This window comes from Ammodytes marinus (genome assembly GCF_949987685.1).
Source record: "Ammodytes marinus genome assembly, chromosome: 12".
NCBI classification, from domain to species: domain Eukaryota; kingdom Metazoa; phylum Chordata; class Actinopteri; order Uranoscopiformes; family Ammodytidae; genus Ammodytes; species Ammodytes marinus.
In genome coordinates, this window is record NC_137216.1 from 24165017 (window position 1) to 24186232 (window position 21216).

Genomic DNA, 21216 nt, shown 5'->3' on the forward strand with positions numbered 1-21216 from the left:
TTGTCTTCAAGAGTAACACAGAATAAAAGAATAGCGTGTAATTAGCATTCCATCTTCAACAGTGCAGGCACCAATGACTTAAATGAATAAATATGCGTTCATTAGCCTTAATTCTGTTTTCATCTGTTTGTTAGACTAAAGCAGCATTTTAGGCTCTGTTAAATTAGAACAAACTATTAATGTAGAAAATTGGAAAGTTGCGATGAAGTCACCACAAATTATTTTATTTCTTTACGTTTTTTTACCATCAAAATCTTGGCAGGCTTTGTTCTGGTTCCAATGCTTGTGGTTTAGGCAATATTAGTGTTTATATATATATAAAAAAGAGATTTTTCCAATCCTTATAATAGCATTGTTTCTGTAATGAAACTCTGTTATCATATTTGGCACTACTAACAACAACAACAAACCCAAATCAGTTTTTATCCCCCCTCTCTAGACCTAGTGGTACCTTTTTTTTATTGGTATGAAGACCAGTTTGCTGCCTGGGCATGTATAACAAGCACTGCATTAACAGCTGTGACATAAAGAAGAGCAACTAATGCTTTGCAGATACAAAATCCATTGATTAATCAGTGTGCGAAATCTACTGTCATCTGATCTGCATTCCCAAAATGTTTCTTATTGTTGTATCTTGTTCTCTCTCTCTCTCTCTCCATCCATCCATCCCACTCAATGACACACACACACACACACACACACACGAACACACACACACACACACACACACACACACGTAATGTATCTCTAACTATAGTCAGACTCAAGGCGACTGACATTACTGGCATCGCATGGATCATTCGCTGTTGCAGCTGCTTTTTTCAGACCTTGCGCTGTTCAATCCGTTGGCCTTGCGCTATCTCTCTCCCGCCCCTCCTCTCTCTCTTTTTCTCTCTCTCTCTCTCTCTCTCTCTCTCTCTCTCTCTCTCTCTCTCTCTCCCCTACACACACACACACACACATACACACACACACACACCTCCCTCCTCTCACTGAGCTCTTCCAGAGGATGACTTCACGCTCTGCAAGAGGGCAGAGGCAGCAGCGGCAAAGACTGTAGTGGTGGCTATACGCTACGTTAGCATCTAAGATCTCTTCCCACAGCAGTGTGTGTGTGTGTGTGTGGCTTACAACCAAGCCGGCACCCCAGCTGCAGAGCAGAGAGAGGGGAGGAGTGGGGAGAGGCAGCAGGAAAGAATTTGGGGGGGAAAGGATTTTTTAGGACATTTAGGATTTTTTTTTGAAGAAGCAGCAGAGGAGAGGTTGAAAGTTTGAATTCTTATGCGATGGAGCCATGTGTTTGCATAGTGTGTGGAGCCGGTGAAGAGGCACTCGCTGTGGATTTAAGAGGATGACAATTAAAGAAGGAGAAGAAGAAGAAAGAGGAAAAAGAGCTCAGACTTCCTGAGAAGAGAGAGAGGGCTCACAGTTGTGCTCCAGACGTTCCGCGTATCGCCGTTATTGGAAACATGTTGCTGAGAGGCTGTGATGACTCGCGGCGCTGTTATTTCTGCTTCCTCCCCATATGTGTGTCTCTGCCTGTGTGCACAGTTGTACAGAACAATGCCTCTTCTTCTCTTGTGGGAGTGTGACAGCTCGGCGCGGACAACAACCCCCCCAAAATCCCACAACTGCACATAAGGAGCTCAGAACTGAACTGAACTGAACTGAACTGAGATGAGACTTGAGTCGAGAGCAGATCTTTTCCATCAGGAAGCCGCATCCTTTGCACTCTGGGTTTGATTGAGGCTGTCTGCGCCCTCAGACCAGCGCACTGATTGTATTTTGTTTTTGAGATCGTGGAGGGGGGGCTCACGGTGTCTGAAGACAAGACGAGACGTGTTGAACATCACTTATTCGTTTCGCTTCTCCCAAGAGTTGCTGAGTTGTGGGTTACACCAGTGAGTATGAAATCCTGCCTGGGATCAGCTGATCTGTTTTTGTAAAGTGGTGACAGGACAGGAGGATGAGACGGGTTCACCTTTTCGGCCTCTAGCCTAACAACTTCTATTTTCGAATAACACTATTTCAAATTGGTTTATTTTAATTGGGTATCACCAGGGCAACAGGGCAAAATCAACAGTTGTATATTACATTTTCTGTTTGCTTGCGGCGTTAAGGGAAAGTGACCTGGGTCCTTGTTTCTCCCCATAATACGAACAGACAGGAGACGAATCCCTGCTAATGTCAGGGCGTCTGCTGCGAATGAAAAGTCTTCTAAATGCATTGAATTCAACTTCCTCAGATAAAAAGCCTTTGTCTTAATTCTTGAACTTCACTGTCAAAGGTTTTCAATATTTGTACTACCTGCTGTAGATGGTAACGTTGGTTATTTCAATTTTTTTTGTATGAAGCAGGCTTCCAAGAGATGTTATAAACCTATATATATATATAAGACAAGTGAGCGACTTGTGCAATAGTAACTGTGTACGCAGGAGTGCGTTTCAGTAAACACCATCTGACCTAAAGTCGTCACTGTCATTACTGCTACCCACAATACCTGGGGATCTCGTGGACTTGTGACAGACGATTGTCAATTTTTGCCAAAAACCTTTAAAATAATGTATGAACTCTTCTTTTAATTGCCTAACCCATCCATTTTGTGCTGCTTATGTGGGTCCAAGTTGGTGGCAGAATTGATTAATTATACTGGGTTTTACGGTTATGTACATTTGGGATGTACTGCCAAAATGTGAGTGGTTTGCAGTCATTCTTTGACCAGAATGGTCGTAAATGAAATTGCATTAATTTGCATTCTCCGTGCTATTAAAAAGGTCGTAAAAAGTCGTAAAATTTAATTTGGTCAGAAGCGCAGATTTGCTTATGACGAGAAAAATATCACTACTGGTAACTACTGTAGATCACTAAGGTGTGCCAAGATTGAAAGGATCGTTTACATTTTATGCGTGGTTGTTAATCCAGCATGTGGTACCATAAAGGAATATTTTAATAGAACAAGTCTGGTTGTTTTGAAGGGCAGTTTTAAGTTTAATTTGCCACTGTTACTGTTTTTTGTGATCTGAATTCGTAATTGTTGCTTGTGCGCTACAAATTTAAAGCAACATTGGACAGAATTTATTTTATTTTTAAGTGACACGTCCCCTCAATTTTCACAGTTTGTAGTTGCCCAAAATTTGGAGTAAATTTAAGAATTCACATTCAGTTGATTTGAGACGCAAAATCACACAAAACTACTAATTAAATTTTTATATATACTGTAGAAAAAAAGAAAGGGAGATATCAAAGGGAAAACGAGAACTATCCTTGTTTTATATCTTTTCATATTGCAGGTGGCCACGCAGAGAACAAGACTGACATGATTTGTGTCTTTTTCACTACATTTCACAGATTGACATTGTGCAGTTTTTTTTCCCAAATATTTTTAGTCCGTCAGTCCATTTCCAAGAAGGTCCATGTGGGTTCATTGATGACTGACCTTTTCACTGGATAAGATTCCCCCTTAAATAGACTGACACATAACATTCTTCTTCTTCTTCTTCTTCTCTGGTCCTCTGCAGGTCCACAGGAAGATCCGCGAGGACTCGGACATGGCCCAGGACTCTCTGCAGTGCCTGGCCCAGCTGGCCTCCATGCACGGGCCCATCTTCCCAGACGAGAGCGCACAGATCTCCTACCTGGCACACCTGGTGGAGGGCCTGCTCAGCATGATCAACGGGTAGGTGTCACTGCCACAAAACTATATGTACTGTTTATGTGACTCTGAATTTCACATTTTGTGTATTTTTTCGTTTCTTTTGTTAATTTATGTGTTTATTATTAGCTGATGCTGCAGCAGTAAGCTTCTCTTCCTGGGGTCCACACTGGACATACAATACATACCTACATACACTTGACATTACATAGTTTTTTTTGCGTGTGTCATAGCTTTATGGATGGTGATGTTAGTCTGTCGGTAAGATGGTTGCTCCACCACGGTGAGAATTAAATTCATCAACAACTGTTGGATTGATTGCCATTCAATTTAGTACAGACAATCATGTTCCTCGGAGGATGAATCCTAATTTTGTGATGAAGGACGTTGACCTTTACTCTAGCGCCACTATGAGGTTTACACTTCAGACTTTGAGTTAAAAGACTCAACAACCATTTAATTGATAGCCCTGAAATTGGCTGCAAATATCCACGTTTCCCTCGGTCAATACATTCTAAGAACTTTAGTGGTTCCCTGATTTCTCATCTAGCTGCAATATTCGTATTTGTCCATTAGGGTTTAGTGCTCATTAGCACATTTTAGCATTCTAACAAGCAGAACTCAGTTGTTGCATATGGTATACTACTTACAGATCATTATACTTGCTTGACTTGACAGCATGTTAGCATTGTCATGGTGAACCTGTTTACATTCTGATCTTCTTATTCATCCTTTTGCTCCTAACATCTTATGCTATGATGTCTTACAGGATGCATGTCTTATTTTGTTCATTAAATCATAATGAAATGCTTTCCCCAAACCTCAACCGTCCATATCCACTGCTTATAGTATAGCTTCCAAAAAGCCGGATCAGCACAGCTTCTGTCATAATACCTTGGATACAGTCTCCTTAGCTGTTTATCTCCCTACAGTATCTCAAGGATTTCTTAAATTCAGAGACTCAACAAGTGTTAGAGGAGGCCAACGCCAGCGGGACTGTGACTCACACTGAGCCGTTTCTGCTTTATTTACAGGAAGTAATTGCTTGTCTAGTCTGTGTTTTTAATGGCCTCCGATTCGAGCGTCTGCTGCACTCTACGGGAAACTGTCTGCAGAGGGAAGAGCTTTTCTCCCAGTTCAGCAACAAATTGGAGTTAACCAGGAACTTGTATTTCTCCAAAAGTGTAAAATTGGATCAAATTATGGATTAAATCTTCTCCAGAGACGGAGAGGGAAAGAATTATCACTAGCAACCCCCCCAAGCTCTGGAAAATACAGAGTATGGGTGTGTCTTAAGTGGATCAACGTCCACATCATAGTTAAGTAATCTAATATGAAGCCGGACTCTCAAGGTCATGTGGACTGTTTTCCTGCTTCTAGCTGAAAGAAATGCAAGGTTTTCTACGAAAATGAATCATATTGAAATCCACTCACTACAATTGTAAAACTGAATTATATTTAATCCATCTACAAGGAACTGTTGATGATTCTGTCTAATTTTTCTTCTTATATCAGAAATTGCCTGTAACAGCGAACAATACCATGAGCGAAAACAATGCTGTTTTTAAATAGTTATTATTAATGTCGTTGCATGGGTCTGATTTTTCCCGGGAACTTGGATAAATAGATTTATGGCCGGAACATCCTGTGTTAATGAACAGTGCTATGTCAAAGTTAGCTTAACTTTGCTATGATGTTGCCAGTATGGCAATTTATAATGGGTTTGAAAAGGTATTAACAAGAACTTGAAAACCCTGTATAACATTTTTTCCCTAATTTTGGACTCACAAGTCTGTTATCAGAGTGTTCAACCTGAAGCAAATGCAACACTTGTCTTAAGCCTTTGTCCAGCAGCTTTAAACTCCACTCAGGAAATCAAGGCATTGTTACCAAAGTGACCTACCGGCACATATTATATATTTTTTTCTTTTTATATATTAATTGAAATCCCATGAAATAACTAGAGGCCCCTGTGACTCCACACACAGTCCATGATTACAAGTTGTACTCGAGTTGATTCATGACTGTATGGCATTACTGGCATTACTTTTGAGTTGTTTTTGTCGGTGTGAAAGAAATGGAGATACACACATGGCTTTCTCAGTCGGTATATTTTTATTTGCCTATCACCTGCTTGTTGGCACAGGTCATGTGAAAGAATCAAACTTGTGATCTTGTGCCGGGAAACATTACAGGTTGTGAGCGTCTGTGTCTTGAGCCTATTGATTAGTCAGTTTGGTGGGTCAGCAGTGACCTGGAATTTGATAGAGAAGTCATATTTTAGACTGAAACAGTTTCCAGTTCGAGTCCTGTACTAGCTATTATAAATTAAATGGGGAAATACAGTAAGTGCTAGCCTGGCATTCCCAGACCTGCCACTAGACGCTGGCAAATTAAATTTGCTGCGCGTGTTGGTCTGGACCATGGACATATAAAGTCTGGACACGCTCTGTTGAAGCTTATCAAGAAGACCAGAAATCTGGGTCTCACGTTTCAATTGGTTCTATCTAATATGGGCGCGCCAGAGCCCCTTATATGGTACTCTGGGGAGGACGTAACCGGATGACGACAGTGACGTGCATGCGACGTCGAAGCCGTGATAGTAAACATCAGAGATGGCTGCGGATATGTTGTGTGAGTTTGAGACTGCTTTGGCCTCGAGCCTTAACGATTTGGAAGACGGCACTCAAATCTTTCATTAGCAAGTAAGTGGAATGTTCTATTTTGCCGACCGACAACGGCAAACGTTTTATTTAACAGTTTAACAGCTGTTCGCTAAACGAAAGGGGCTTACGTCGCCTTGTGCATCGCTCTGATTTTTTGTAGTGCTATCCAACTGCGTGCAGTGGCATTTGAAATGCACGAGTAGGAGCCGCCCCTTGAGTTGGAAATTGCTATTGATCGTCGCCAGACCCTCTATCGTTCAAGATATCAGGGTCTGGATTTCCAGGCTAAGTAAGTGCAGGAAAGTGAAGAAAAAAAATCTTGATAGTTTTTCCTTTTTTTTTTTTTCTCTCTCAATCTTCTGTTGTAATCTGCAAAATGTGGTCTCAATTAATCGTCTGGTCTATGAAAACACCAGAGAATTGTGTAAAATGTCCATCATGCTTTCCTTAAGCCCAATATGACGTCTTCATATATCTATCTATTTTTTTCGACTAATAGTTAAAACCCAAGAGATCTTTCGGTTTTATGATGATATAAAACAAAGAAAAGACGCAAATCTGCACTCTGGAGAACCATAACACAGTTAGAGCTTTTTTTACTTTTGTAAAAAATTGACATAAAGATCACTGAATTATGAAATAGACTCTAGCTGCAGACAAATATTATCTTGATTAATTGTTTCAGCTTTCTATAGAAGAAGTGTGTGTGTGTGACTTTTATAAATGTCAACCTAAAAGTAAAAACACATGGGGGCATTTAATCTAGTACAGGAAGCCCCATATCATGCTGTTCCCTTGTGTTGAGTGTTTGGTTCTTTATGATTTGTCTTGGTTTGGAGCCAGTTTAATTCCTAATAGAGTGATTTTTAAGAATATTTATTTGAACTTGATTCCAACTCTACAAACTTTTGCTGCCGTAGCTCTTCACTAACATTGTGACATTGCAGCCCTTTGGACATCTGTATATTCTCAGTGAAAGTGGCGACTAAAACCTATAGCTCCAAGTTCAAATTCTCAGGTGCATCTTAACTCTCAGCTCACTAACATCTCGGCTGGTTTGAACCTTGGATTTCCGTCTCTTGTACAGTATCGGCTTCTTAATCATTTATTTTTTACCAATTCAATTCAAGGTGTTTATTTATTTATTTATTTTTTATGATGCCTAGTGCCTCGCTTTTCACACCTAGTCTACTGTTTATATACCTTGGATGATTGGACCTTTTATAAATACACATATGTTTCTTCATGGTAACTGTATGTGTGTGATAAAGTCACGCCAATAAGTATAGAAGAAGTATTTTATATCCATCTGTGGGTGTGTCTGTAATCAAAATGGTTCTGATCTGAATTAAGGGGCCACACTCACATATATAAATAAATAACTGACATACACTCACTTGAATGTGAACATGTGCTTGTTGTTGGACCACATGATTCAGTGAGTAGGGGTCTGTACCTCTTTTCTTGCTCAGTCTCTCTCTCTCTCTCTTCCCTCCTCTCCTGCGCTCTCTGTAATCACCTATTCTTGGAGCTTTTTTCCAATTGCCTCATCGGAAAACCATGCGGAGAGGGATGGCCGATCTACAATGATTGAACAGTTCTGCTCGCAATTTTAACTCCATCTGATAGGGGTTAGCTAGGCCTCTCTCCGGCCCGACTGTGGAGAGGTGCATCCGCTTAAAATACTCTCAGGATTAGGACTCCTGCTTATTTTAGTGCAGCAAGCGCTACGCAAAACAACTTGTGTTGGTGTGATGAGTTTGATGTTTGTATGTTGTATATTTGTGTGGTCAGTAGTTTTTGTGGACTTGACGCTTTAATAACGGGATGATGTCATTTGTGGTGATGCTTTCAGTGGCTGTATAAATTTGTGGTGCGACTCTTACAGACACATTGCTCGTAAAGTTTTGAATTGTAAACTTCCCCCACACGTATTTGGATGAATCCCAACAAGCCCTTTTCCAGCCTGGTGTGTGTCCTGGATTTCAACTCGTTTTGTTCTCGATTTTTATTGTCCCTCCGGAGCTTTTTGTTCCTCTGACGTCTCTCTCACACATTGAATTTTGACATTTTCTTGCAAATCCTCCCGCTTACAGTTTGTCATGTGGTGTAACGCACGCAGTCATATTTATTTGTTTTTGCTTATTTTTTCAGAGAACACTTTCTCTGATGTGTTTCAGATACATAGTAATTGTTCAGAATGAGGTTTATAGAGAAATAAATTGAAGTTGGGATTTTAAGATCAAATACTTGCAAACGTAACACAATTCCTATCAGCTTCAGTTGTACCTCGTTTCTAGTGATAATTATCAAAAAAAATGAAAATAGTGAACACTAAACAATACCTACTGAGAGGTGGCTGAGAGCTGTTAGCTTGGCAATAGGCCCTTTAGTCTTTTTAAACGATATTTGACACCTGTTTAAATGCTCTTTGTTACCTGAGCCTTCAAATTGCCTAAAAAACACAACCGTGTTGGTTAAATATGTCCAGGTGGCATAGAATTCCGAATAAAAGGCATTTTTGGGTTTTGAAATTCAACATTTTGGCATGTCCAGACCTGTCACTTCATGTTTTCATGCTATGATATGATGAAGAAAGTCAAATTATGTGAAAAGTCGAAGGAGATTTGTAATTACAGCCGTTCTTTCTATCATCTTGTTCTCTCTGAGGCAGAAATACCATAAAGCTCTGACCTCAGAAGCAGCTGTGGAAATCTTCTCAGGGTCAAGTTGCCCACAAGTTTTGGTTAAGGATCAATTTTCGTGGCGGTTTCCAAACCTCATTCACCAGCGGTTAAACTGTAAAGTGACCCCAGTTCAGCCTCAGCCTCACCCAGGAGAGAGTGGAAACCGTCCGTTCCCAAGCCAAAGCACGGCTTGCTATCAATAAATGGAAAAGGGAACATTTTGGACTTCCTTAACCCTTTCACAACCAAAATACGGTGTGAATACTCAAATAAATAGTTAACGTGGATTTATACTGAAACTGCACTCTTAAATCAGTAACACAAATTTAAATAAAATACTTTACTTATATATTATACTTGTGTTTTTTTATGGAGAAATATTGATGTGAGGCAAAACCTGAAAGTAAAAAATTGCATATATATTTTGGATTATTTTAAAGAAAGACACATTTATTGATTAAAGAAAACCCTTTTTTTTCTTCTAGTATTTTTCTATATTTCAGTTTTTTGCTTTAATATCACAGCAGTTGAGCTTGCTGAAGATGTTTTAAGGTCCACACAATGTCACTTTTGAGTGTAATGTTGAAATCTCTATATAATAATTGCCTCTCAGATTCCTTTTTTCTCCTCTGTCTTAGCATCCTGGAAATGTTAAGTTATGTCCATTGGAATGAACCTGGGATCTGAACGGCTTAACATTTTCCATTAAGAATTTTTTTTACCACTGAATAAAATTGCAGTGGCATCTTGTTTTATTGACAAGCTCCAGTAAATACTCTTCTGGTCATTTTCACCTTGTTTCTCCCAACAACATTAATAATTTGATTGATTTTTTTTAAAGGTGGACTTCATAAAGTATTGTGAGCTGTATTAGTCCGTTCTCATATTTTTTCTAAATAATTTTTATAATCTGCTTCCCCAGGATCGAGATCGAGGATTCTGAGGCGGTGGGAATCTCCAACATCATCTCTAATCTGATCACCATGTTTCCTCGGAGCGTTTTAACGGCGTTGCCTAGCGACCTCTTCACCTCCTTCATCAACTGCCTCACGCTGCTCAGCTGTTCCTTCGGACGCAGCGCCGCCCTAGAGGAGGTGGTGAGTAACTGCATCTTTTTATCAAATTCAGTGTTTAACATGAATGCATTTAAAATTTTGTAGCAGCTATAACAATCCTTGCCTTGTAGTAACAAAGAAGAAGGATTTTTCAAATGAAACCTTTTTGGTTCATGGCCCCTAAAAGGTGGAGTCAGGGATTCTGGAGAATGCTTGTTGTCAAAATCAGTGAAAATCTCCTCATGATCCGCCGTCTGTCCGTACTGTGTGCTGTCCTGAAAAGACAAATGGCTCTTTAAATGGGCATGTTGGATTATTTTCAGCGCATACACAGTCCTGAATGGTAGCAGACCTTGACCACACATTCCCTGATTTTGAAAAAAAAAAAATTGACAACCAGCGTTCTCCAGAATCGTTGGCTGCAACTTTTTAAACGGAAGCAACAGAGTTTCATAGTTGAACAAAAAAAAAGTGATTTTCTTTGAAAATCTCATTCAAATCTCTGTTTATAAACCTTAAATGACTGACATCACCTGCTCACAACTGTGTCAATGATAAAAGTCTCACAGAACCCAGAGATGTGAATAATCTCATGTTAAAGCCGTTGACACAGTTTCCCCCCCTTGTATCAGCTGGATAAAGACGACATGGTTTACATGGAGGCCTACGACAAGCTGCTGGAGTCGTGGCTCACGCTGGTTCAGGACGATGAGCATTTCCCTCGCGGTTGCTTCGTCCAGCCGGCCATCCAGGTCTTTAACTCCTACATACAGTGTCATCTGGCCGCTCCTGATGGCACACGCAACCTGGTGAGACTCTGCTGCTTTTACAACCACACTTCACTTCTTAGAAATGTTTTCAATGGTCATGAGTCTTAGTATTTAGACGGAAATGCTGATTAGTTTTATTCACATTTAAGTCATTTTTATCCTCCATAGTTTTAGTCGACGACAACTCCAAACATTTTACTCCAGGTTTAGTTTCTAAAGAGTCTGTTTTTTCTCTTTAAACTAATTCAATTAGTTTTTTTTTAATTTGCATCCACTTCATCAGCAATGTTTCAAGATAATTTAACTAGCATATTCATTTCAGCAAATGGAGAAATGCTGTCTGCATTCGTCTTATCTCGTCAATTCGAGGTGCATCTGGTCTCAAACGAGCCTTATGATTTGGACAGACTAGGCATGCAATTGGAGGAAAACATCCTGCAAACAAGTTCTGACCTCTTGCTAACCTTCCCTCCTTCCCGTCCCTTTAGTCAGTGAACGGCATCTCGTCTCACGAAGAGGATGAGATCAACGAGCTGCAGGAGGACGACAGAGAGCTGTTCTGTGATCAGCTGTCCAGCATCGGCATGTTGGGACGCGTGGCAGCCGACCATTGTATCCCCCTGCTCACAACGTAAAATACTTACTTAACTTTACTTTATATATGTTTTATGAGACATTTCGTCAGTGACTGAACTGCAATAGAAATGCTATGGCAAAGTCTGATATTCTCTTGGTATGCTTTGACCTTTTGCCCTGCAGGCTGCTAGAGGACCGGGTGACTCGGCTACACGGTCAGCTCATGAGAACTCAGCAGCACTTCATGGCCTCCACTGACCCTGGATCATCGGAGCGCAAAGTCCTGGACGACCTGTATGAGGACATCCACTGGCTCCTACTGGTCTCAGGTCAGCAGCCACGACACTATTGATTGCTCTATGAATTTAATTATTAAGTCCTAAAATGTCTGATTGCATCCCTGTTTGTATACTCAGTATACGTAGTTAGGTGCGGTATTTTATTTTGACAAAACTTTTTATTTAATTTGAAAGAAATACCAAAGTGCAAAGTTGTTCATTTGTTGAAGACAGAATGTGGGAAAGAAAATGTATGCCAACATATGATAAAACGACAACAATATATGATTTTAGAACATAAAGGAATAATAGTATTTCCAGTCAAATTATTTTTTAAATAAAAACTAATCCATTAATACACTAGTGTTTCAGCATCGCTACTTTATAATGATCTGATACACTCAGCATTTTTTCTTTAAAGTTTAAAATCGAATCCTTAAATCAACAAAGTGAGCAGACTGTAATGTGCTATCTGTCTCCAGGGTATGTTCTAGCAGACGACCCTCAGGGAGAAACCCCTCTGATCCCTTCTGAGGTGATGGAGTTCTCCATCAAACACTCCACAGAGGTGGACATCAACACCACGCTGCAGATCCTGGGTTCACCGGGGGAGAAGGCCTCCTCCATACCAGGCTGCAACCGCACTGACTCAGTCATCAGGTACTGGCTCTAAGAATACAGATGGAACCTTTTGATGTGGCTTGGGATTTTATTTTCAAATGCACAGGAATTTGGCAGAGGGCGTTTATTCATGAGTTGTGCTGAGAAATTCTATGCTATAAACCAAAGTCAGGGTTCCCATGGGTCCTTGGAATCCTATGAAGTTTGGCCAATAATCTGCATAGTTTTGATGGTTTGATATCTTTTAAACCGTATATTGCAGCTCCTTACCTGTTTTCTCCCCCTGGAAATGAACAGCTGTGATGCCATTCAAAAGCTGGCTTTGGTATGATCGTAGCCCTTGTAGAAGCATTTAAATTCAGCTTTCCTGGCAAGCAGAAAATGATAAAAATAGCTTAGGGCTCAGAGTGTTGATTGGGCTGCGTCCCATTGTCTGTACGTCTGTGTTTCACGGCGCCACGTGCTTTCAAAGGTACAACGGTTACGTGCTTGCGCCCTCTTTTGAATTACCAGGAATGAAGGCTTTTATTCTTTCAGTGTTGTGCTATTAAAAGACCTATGGTATAAGAGAGGATGGAATTATTAGGGTGGAGAACATTTTATCTTGAGTATTTTGACTAGCATTTTGTAAGTGTCCGTTTGGATTTCTGTCTGTTCGATTGGTTGCTAAGGAATCTTTCATTATCCTTTGTTTGGTTTGAAGGCTTCACAGGTAATGTGACAGACCTGAATATTTTTACTGGCATCCAGCATCGAATCTCCAAACTTACTAAGACAAATATGTAGACACGGTGCAAGAGGAATTCTTGGCCAAACTGTGAAGGTCACAAGTTTAAAGTTATGTATCAGGAGGAAGGTTAAGCAGAGCATCTGTCAAAAAAACGGTATGCAGTAGCGTCTGTAGCGATTTTGAAATGCGTTTTTTGACACTATAAATCATTGTGACTCAAGGACCAGTAGCCGGCTGTCACATATAGACTGTTGTATGGGGAAGAGATGGCTCCTCTTTTGTGTCCAGTAGTCCTTGGAAGTTGTGACAGTTCATCTCAGTTTGCCCAATAAAAGGTGCCCAGAATAGCCATCCTCTCTGTCCCGGGCTGCTCAGGCTTGTAACAGTTATTGTCCCATAAAGCTAAAGGTGGGTTACTTCCCTCACATTCACACTCGAACACCATCTGAATGTACAGCCAGTAAAAATCCCAGTTACAAAGACCTTCTGAGTGTTGCGGCTTTGTTTTAATGTGGCTTCACACCAACTTGCAATGTCTTTGACAAACTCTTCCAACACCTTTTAAACACACACACATGATAAAACACGTCTTAATAAATCTGTCACTTTTATCACATGGGCTCACTTTCATATTAACAGCTTGAGACAACTGGGCCTTTGTCCTTCTGACTCCTTAACAATAAGACAGTTGAGCCGCTCGGGGGCCAAAAATACCACGGAGTTTGAACGCTCTCTTTAATACTTCTAATGTAAGCAGCAGATGGGGATTATTTTAATTATGGATAAATAATTAGATTGTTTATATATTTATATGTAAATATAATATATATACAATTCAATATAATATTTACTGTATAAATAATTAAATCAGTTTCCTTTATTTAGACCACTCGTTGCAGCCGGCCCACAACGTTCTGCCATCATTATCTGATAAGGAGTAAAGCAGGTGACAGGCATTTACTGTTGAAGTTGAACGGTAACATTTGACAACATTTTGTTCGAAATGACAGCATTGTATCTGCAGGGCAGTTGAAGAAGTTGTCAGTTGATTAAAAATATATATATTTTGAGTGATTATTTCCCACAAAAGGGCTAAGATTTCTAATGTTGAAATCATTCCTTTAGCATTTAGCCAGTGAATGTGTGTTTTATGATCGTGGCACCTTTTATTTAAAACCACAGCCTCTCTTGTTGCTACATTGCACTGTGGTCTATTTTCTGCCGCTGTGGAGTTAGAACAATGGCTTCCCCGCTGTGTGCCAATCATACAGTGTGCGGTGCCAATTCAACATCAATACAAAATGACAATACACCAGCAGGAAGGCAAAGCCTATCTAGTTGCTGCTTTCAGATGGGATTTATTTTTTCAACAACAATTACATTTGCAGCTCGATGACAGTGTTACCGTGGTGTCAGAAACCTTGTGCGGTTCAGTTGGACTTCGCAGCGGATGCTTGTGTGTGTGTCTTTGTGTGTGTGTGTGTGTGTGTGTGTGTGTGTGTGGACAGATAATCACAGTGACGACAATAGATAGTCAACAACAGCCAGTGACATTGTCTGTTGAAGGTCATGATTGAGCCCCTGTGTTTTCTAGATTGTTCATTATGTAGGCGTGCGTGTGCGTGCGTGCGTGCGTGCGTGCGTGTGTGTGTGTGTGTGTGTGTGTGTGTGTGTGTGTGTGTGTGTGACGACAGCAATGACAGAGGACGAGTGGCAGATGGCATCAGGTGTCCTGACAGCGAGCGGACGACCCCGGCCCCGTAAATGTCACTGTGGTTTTGTTTTCTGCAGACAATGTGAAACTGTGCACTGTCCTCGACCGATGGGGGCGGACCATAAGCTGCCTTAAGCCCTCTGTCTCTTTGTCCTTTATGAGCTCTCTGTTTGTGTGTGTGTGTGTGTGGACTTGATTTGTGATGCCCACTCTTTCACACACACAAAGGGCATCAAGATGATTATGACTACACTATGTACAAAGTTTGACTCACTTTGTTGTTGATTTGACTCTGAAATCCCAATTGACTGTCACATTTTTCCTAAATTAAACTATTTCATAATGGATGACATTCTCCTCCTTGCAGTGTACCTGTGATTACATCTTTTTTTAGTTTGCCATGGCAGCATTCTTTTCTTTTGCACCTGTGCTTCAGACAGAGTTGCAATTTTTATCAAGATTTCAGATACAGATTTTGTATTTCAACTGCCATTAGACCTTTTAATATGCAACTATGATGTATAAACCAACTGCTATGTTTAAATGAAGTAGGTACTCATGCGATACAGTCCATATCTTTAGGAAAGCTAAGATTATTGTGATTTGATCTTTGTAAAACCATTTCACGAGCAGTTACAATAAACGCCTCTAAATAAATCTCCTCTCTTTGTATTGTGCTACAGATTGCTGTCGGCGGTGTTGCGGACGTCAGAGGTGGAGTCCAGGGCGACCAGAGCCAGTCTGACGGGGCTGCTCAGCCCACAGATGGGCAAAGACATTATGTGGTTCCTCAGACGCTGGGCCAAGACATACCTACTGGTAGATGAGAAGCTGTACGAACAGGTATGAGGCTCTCCGCTCATATGATGTCGTCTGGAAATGTTTTAACAGTTGCTGCCGATTGTCTTGGCCAGGTCTCCCTCGCAAAAGACATTCTCAATCTAAATGGGACTCATAACCTGGTTAAATAAAGGGTTAATAAAAATAAATAAAATATCTTTTACGATCATCTTTGGCAGTCACTTACATTCTGCAGCGCGTCTTTTCCCCTGGAACAATTCCATTAAATTGAAAATACTTTGTTGTCCATCACATAATGACAGAAAAAGGCCTTCAGTTTGTGGCTCAAAAAACTGAAAAACAACATAAGACATCAACAAACCGTTCAATAAAACAGTAAATATTACTGTTGTATTGAACACCATTGTGTCTGAAATAAAGTTGAATTGAATTGTATTGAATTAAAGCAGACGTTCCTCCTTACACCTGTCTCACCTCTCTCACTGTCCGTCCTCAGATCAGCATCCCCTTGAGCACAGCGTTCGGTGCGGACACAGAAGGGGCCCAGTGGATTGTGGGATATCTCCTGGAGAAAGTCATCAACAATCTGTCTGTGTGGAGCTCAGAGGCCGAGCTGGCAAACGACACGGTGGAGCTGCTGGTCACGCTGGTGGAGAAGAGGGAAAGGTGAGGACCTGAACAACCATAGAAGATTAATATGTGTTTTTTGATTGTTTCTCAAATGACCTGAATAGTTTTAAGCCTCTCGGCCTCCTAAGAACATTAGAAAGTTATTAAAAGTCAAATGATTGTTTGGTTGACCTGGTTTTCGACTCATCACGTTGCCACTGTTGGATTTAAATATTCCTTTCACTAAATGCTTTTCTGGAACTAGGAAAAAAACAATCTTATTTTTTTGGGTTAATTTAAAACATGGAAAACAGTAACTTTATTGTCATGGTCAAAACCTGGTTTCTGACACCTTTGTAGGTGTTTTTGCAGCTCTTAGGCCCACACACACACACACACACACACACACACACAGTCTCTAACAGCCCTCCACCCCCCCATGTGCTCAGGGCGAACATCGTGGTTCAGTGTGAGAGCTGGTGGAACTTAGCGAAGCAGTTTGCGAGCCGCAGCCCGCCCCTCCACCTGCTGTCCAGCTCCGTGCAGCGCACTCTGATGAAGGCTTTGGTCCTGGGAGGCTTCGCACACATGGACGCTGACACCAAACAGCAATACTGGGCTGAGGTAATGTCTACATAACCAATGATTAGACCAGTAATCAAATAAAGGATTGGTCATTTTGGATTATCGATTGTTTGTAAGTCATTTACAAAGATAAACTGCTAACATTTCTCTGGATCCAGCTTGTTAAATGTGAAAATTCGATGCTTTTCTAAGTGTATAAACTTACTAAACTAAAATAAGTTTAATTTCACTGAATGTAATATATTTAGGGTTTGTGTCTGTCAAAACTGAAAAAGAATTTTGCAGACATCAGCTTGGGCTCTGTAAAATTGTGTTAGTTTTACACAGGTGTGTTTTTGTTCATATATATACAAAACATTTCATGTATCACAATGAAAATATCTGTAACGATCCCATAACAAATACAAACATAAGATGATTTAAGTACATAATAGACTTCAAAACTGCGTCATTATCTGGAGCTGTGCAAACCTCAGTCAGATCTGAGGAGGAGTGATGGATAATATTCCCCCGTGGATTCTTCCTCCCTTGTGTATAACTTGATCCTTTTCTTGATCCTGCCGGCCTTTGTCTTAATAGGCTGACAGTAGTAAATGGGGGTGCAAAGCCACGATGACTCCAGAGTAATTATGTGTGTGTGTTTGTGCGCGCTTGTGTGTGTGTGTGAGGGCAGCTGTTGTCTCCTGCAGCTGCTTTGTCTGAACTTGGATCGCTCTGTGGGAGGAGATATGTACCAACTGATAGTTACGTCTCCACATTACCCCCCCCTAATTCTTCAGATGCAAAATGAAAATCCCTTTATTCTTGTCAACATGAGTAGGAAGATCCAGTCAGTTTTATTGCAGTTCTGCTGCTGAAAAAGAAAAAGCCAGTGTTAATACACAACCTAGGCTCAATAATATGTCCCCGTTGATAAAAGAAGGATGGATTAGCTGCAAAAAAAATGTAATTACTTTTTTTAACTGTTTGTATACACAAAGACCATGACGGGGTTTCAGGGAAGGGGGATTTGTTTACATTTTCAGAGCCCGCAGTTAGTTTGTCAAACATATTTACGTTACATGTAATTCTTAGTATTGAATATTTTCATCATCATAAATCAAAACAACATTATATTGAGGCTCCTGGAACCAAACGTCAGACTAGAATATGTTTGTAAAAACATAACTGTGGGCCGTGATGTTGTAAACAACAACAACACTGAAACAGTGACTTTTATGGTAGCTTTCTAACTTAAAAACAGTGTTCCAGGAATTCAAATGTCCTTGTTTATTCAGTTATGAGGAAAATACCTTAGTATAAAGGTTCACTTCTCTGACACACAGAAAAGGTTTACCTAATGCACCTTTTAAGGCAACAGACCATTTTTCCAATTTGTAGCTTAACCTGAGCATCTCCATCTCTGTCCATATCCAGGTGCTACACCCTCTGCAGCAGCGTTTCCTGAACCTCATCAACCAGGAGAACTTTGCTGCCATCAGCCAGGAGGAGTCTGTCAAACGTGAGATCGTCGCTACGCTAGAGGCTCTGTGTGGCATCGCCGAGGCAACGCAGATAGACAACGTGGCCTCGCTCTTCTCCTTCCTCATGGACTTCCTGTCCAGCTGCATCGGTCTCATGGATGTAAGAAGAGCAGGGCAAAAAAAGGGGGGAATTATGGGACATATCCAATTTTTCATAATTTTTTTTAAACTTTCCCCATATTATACCCCAGTATACCGTATGGAGGGAGGTTGTTTGATTTCTCTGTAGCTTACAGTGTGGCAATAACTCAGATTCAAACACATGGAATGGGGCTTTTTTTTCATGAACATCACATTACTAAAAATTATACTTCATTAGCAAAAGCAAACTTGAGTTTTTCCTAAATCGATGGTTAGGGTCTAAGGGCAGAGGATGTTGTATTGTGTACTGTGAAGCCCCACTAGGGCAAAAAATGGCTATTTTCAGATATTTGGCTATATAAATGAAAAACTGATTTGATTTTAAATATCATCTGACTTGTGTTTCTGTTGCTCAGGTCTACAGCAACACGCCCGAGACAATCAACCTCATCATTGAGGTGTTTGTGGAAGTGGCTCACAAACAGATCTGTTACCTGGGAGAGGTGAGTGACTGTTTGACTTGCACTAACATGTATTGTGTCGCTGTTCTAAACTGCAGATAATAAGAATGGAATTGAATGCATTTTACTCGTGACTACTGAAAGTTGTTTTGCTTCTTATGGATTTATATTCAAGCAGTCAGTCCATTCATCTTCGGCTTACCGTACCACATGATGATCTCTTTTTGTCTTGAATTTCTGGATGTTTCTTGGTGTAAGATGAAGATATTTCATAAAGATAAATGCGACATTTTGTCTCCTTGAAAAAGATGTGATTGTAGGAAGTGGAAAAGAAGGGGTTACACAAGTATTTTTGACAGGGATATACCATCTCTTTCATGTTTTAAAAGTAAAGGTTTTGCCTTCAAACAGTAAAGAAGCGTAAACCATAAACCATTGTTTTCCTTCTCCCTCATCCAGGTGAAGTCTATGAAGCTGTACGAGGCGTGTCTGACCCTGCTGCAGGTTTACTCTAAGAACAACCAGAGCAGGAAGCGCTGTGACGCCACAGCCGAGGAGGACCAGTACCAAGACCTGCTGCTCATCATGGAGCTGCTCACCAACCTGCTGTCTAAAGAGTTCATAGACTTCAGCGACACCGGTCAGTCCAATCAACCAATCAGCTTTATTATAGTGACTCAAAGTCCATTTAAAAGACATACAACTTTCAAGTTAACAAAAGTAATCATACCAACGTTTCCACATAGGTGACCTATGAAGTAAAAAAAGACTAGATTTGATTTTCAGTTGCAGACATTCAATACACCATAAATCAGGACAAATATGTGTTATCAATTACAGGCTAAAAGTCAATTTGATGCAAAAAACAATAACCATAAAAACTGATACATCAAGACTTGAGTCCAGCTAGAGGTTCCCTCTATTCAGATAGCAATTTCGAAGAAGACTTGATTTGATTCTCACAAGTTCAATTACAAAACAATATACCGTAAAACACAACAAATACGTTTTTCACATGAAAAGTGTAAAGAGTGTGTGCTGGAGAGAGGTCAGAAAGCCCTGGATTGTTTTATAGTGAAACATCACCAAGTCACTCAAACTCAATTATGATTAAAAAAAAATAGAATACAAAATAGTTAGTTTGATGACAATAATAATAATGAAAAATGAGACAGAATTCCAATGCCTTCTCCTGAGCCTTCGTTGACGTTGCTTTGTTTGTGTGTTTACTAGACGAGGTGTTCAGAAACCAGGACCAGGGAACACCCACGTCCAGCCGACCGGTATCGGCAGCAGACGTGGTTCTTTATGGCGTCAACATTGTTCTTCCTCTCATGTCTCAGGATCTGCTCAAGGTAAAACGCTGCAAGACACGGATGTTTCTAATAAGACTGAATCTGTCAGGATTAGGGATGTTCGTGATTAACCGTTGAATCCATATGAAGACTTATAACCGGTTAACACTATCAATTAACACAGGTTTGAAAAAATACTTTATTTTTTTCTCCAGTTCCCCTCTCTGTGTAACCAGTACTACAAGCTCATCACCTTCATCTGTGAGATCTTTCCAGAGAAGATCCCACAGCTGCCAGAAGACCTCTTCAAAAGTCTCATGTTCTCGCTGGAGCTGGGAATGACTGCGTATCCTTATACTGCGTGTGTGTGTTTGTATGTGTTTTTATGGCAGTACTGAGTTTAAATCAAACTAAATTCTTCTGCTGCTTGTTGAGTGGAATTTTTTTAATTTCTTTGGTAGGAAAAAACATACCAATATTCCCTTGTAAGAATTCTGAAAGTCGCCATAATCAATTCAATGTACATCTCCCATGTAATTTTTTTAGGCTGTTATAAAACTAGAAAAGACAATTACCAATTAGTAAAGACAATTGCTTCAAAAGAAAAAAAGTCTAGAGAACATGGTGTCAGTTATTCAGCAAAGATATGTTTATTCACCTACATCTCCAAATGTGACTGCAGCAGAGAAAATGTAACAATTAAAAAGGATTTGCATTCAATCTCTTGCTCCACTGATGCCCTATGTGAACAGATGTTATGTGGTCTGTGTTCCTTAACGTATGTTGTTCAGGATGAGTTCAGAGATCAGTCAGCTGTGTCTGGAGGCTCTTTCTCCTCTGGCCGAGCAGTGCGCCAAAAACCAGGAGAAGGACACGCCCCTCTTCATCGCCACCCGTCACTTCCTCAAGGTATGCAATGATCAAACATGGAAATGTAATGATGCTATTGAGGTCAGGAAAGTCACAATTTATTTTACTACAGTATAACTACTCACTATATTGAACTACCGTACAGCCATAAGCTTGGTACTTTATTTTACTGACTGCAAGAAGGAAAATGTTGCCAAATTGTTTAACTATTCCTTTATAATTGTGTTTAATGTTTTTTTGTC

General features: G+C 40.3%; 1 protein-coding gene across 1 annotated transcript in view; it reads left to right on the forward strand.

Annotated features, from left to right (window-relative positions):
• Positions 1-21216, forward strand: part of xpo4 (exportin 4) — a 49748-nt gene that overhangs the window by 26342 nt on the left and 2190 nt on the right. Inside the window, exons 8-22 of the mRNA XM_080038640.1 lie at positions 3519-3676; positions 9928-10102; positions 10693-10869; positions 11319-11461; positions 11590-11735; positions 12167-12344; positions 15433-15592; positions 16047-16216; positions 16609-16783; positions 18161-18367; positions 18765-18851; positions 19269-19449; positions 20043-20164; positions 20320-20450; positions 20896-21013. Coding sequence (XP_079894766.1) covers positions 3519-3676; positions 9928-10102; positions 10693-10869; positions 11319-11461; positions 11590-11735; positions 12167-12344; positions 15433-15592; positions 16047-16216; positions 16609-16783; positions 18161-18367; positions 18765-18851; positions 19269-19449; positions 20043-20164; positions 20320-20450; positions 20896-21013 — 2328 coding nt within the window. The remainder of the gene's footprint in view (positions 1-3518; positions 3677-9927; positions 10103-10692; positions 10870-11318; positions 11462-11589; positions 11736-12166; positions 12345-15432; positions 15593-16046; positions 16217-16608; positions 16784-18160; positions 18368-18764; positions 18852-19268; positions 19450-20042; positions 20165-20319; positions 20451-20895; positions 21014-21216) is intronic.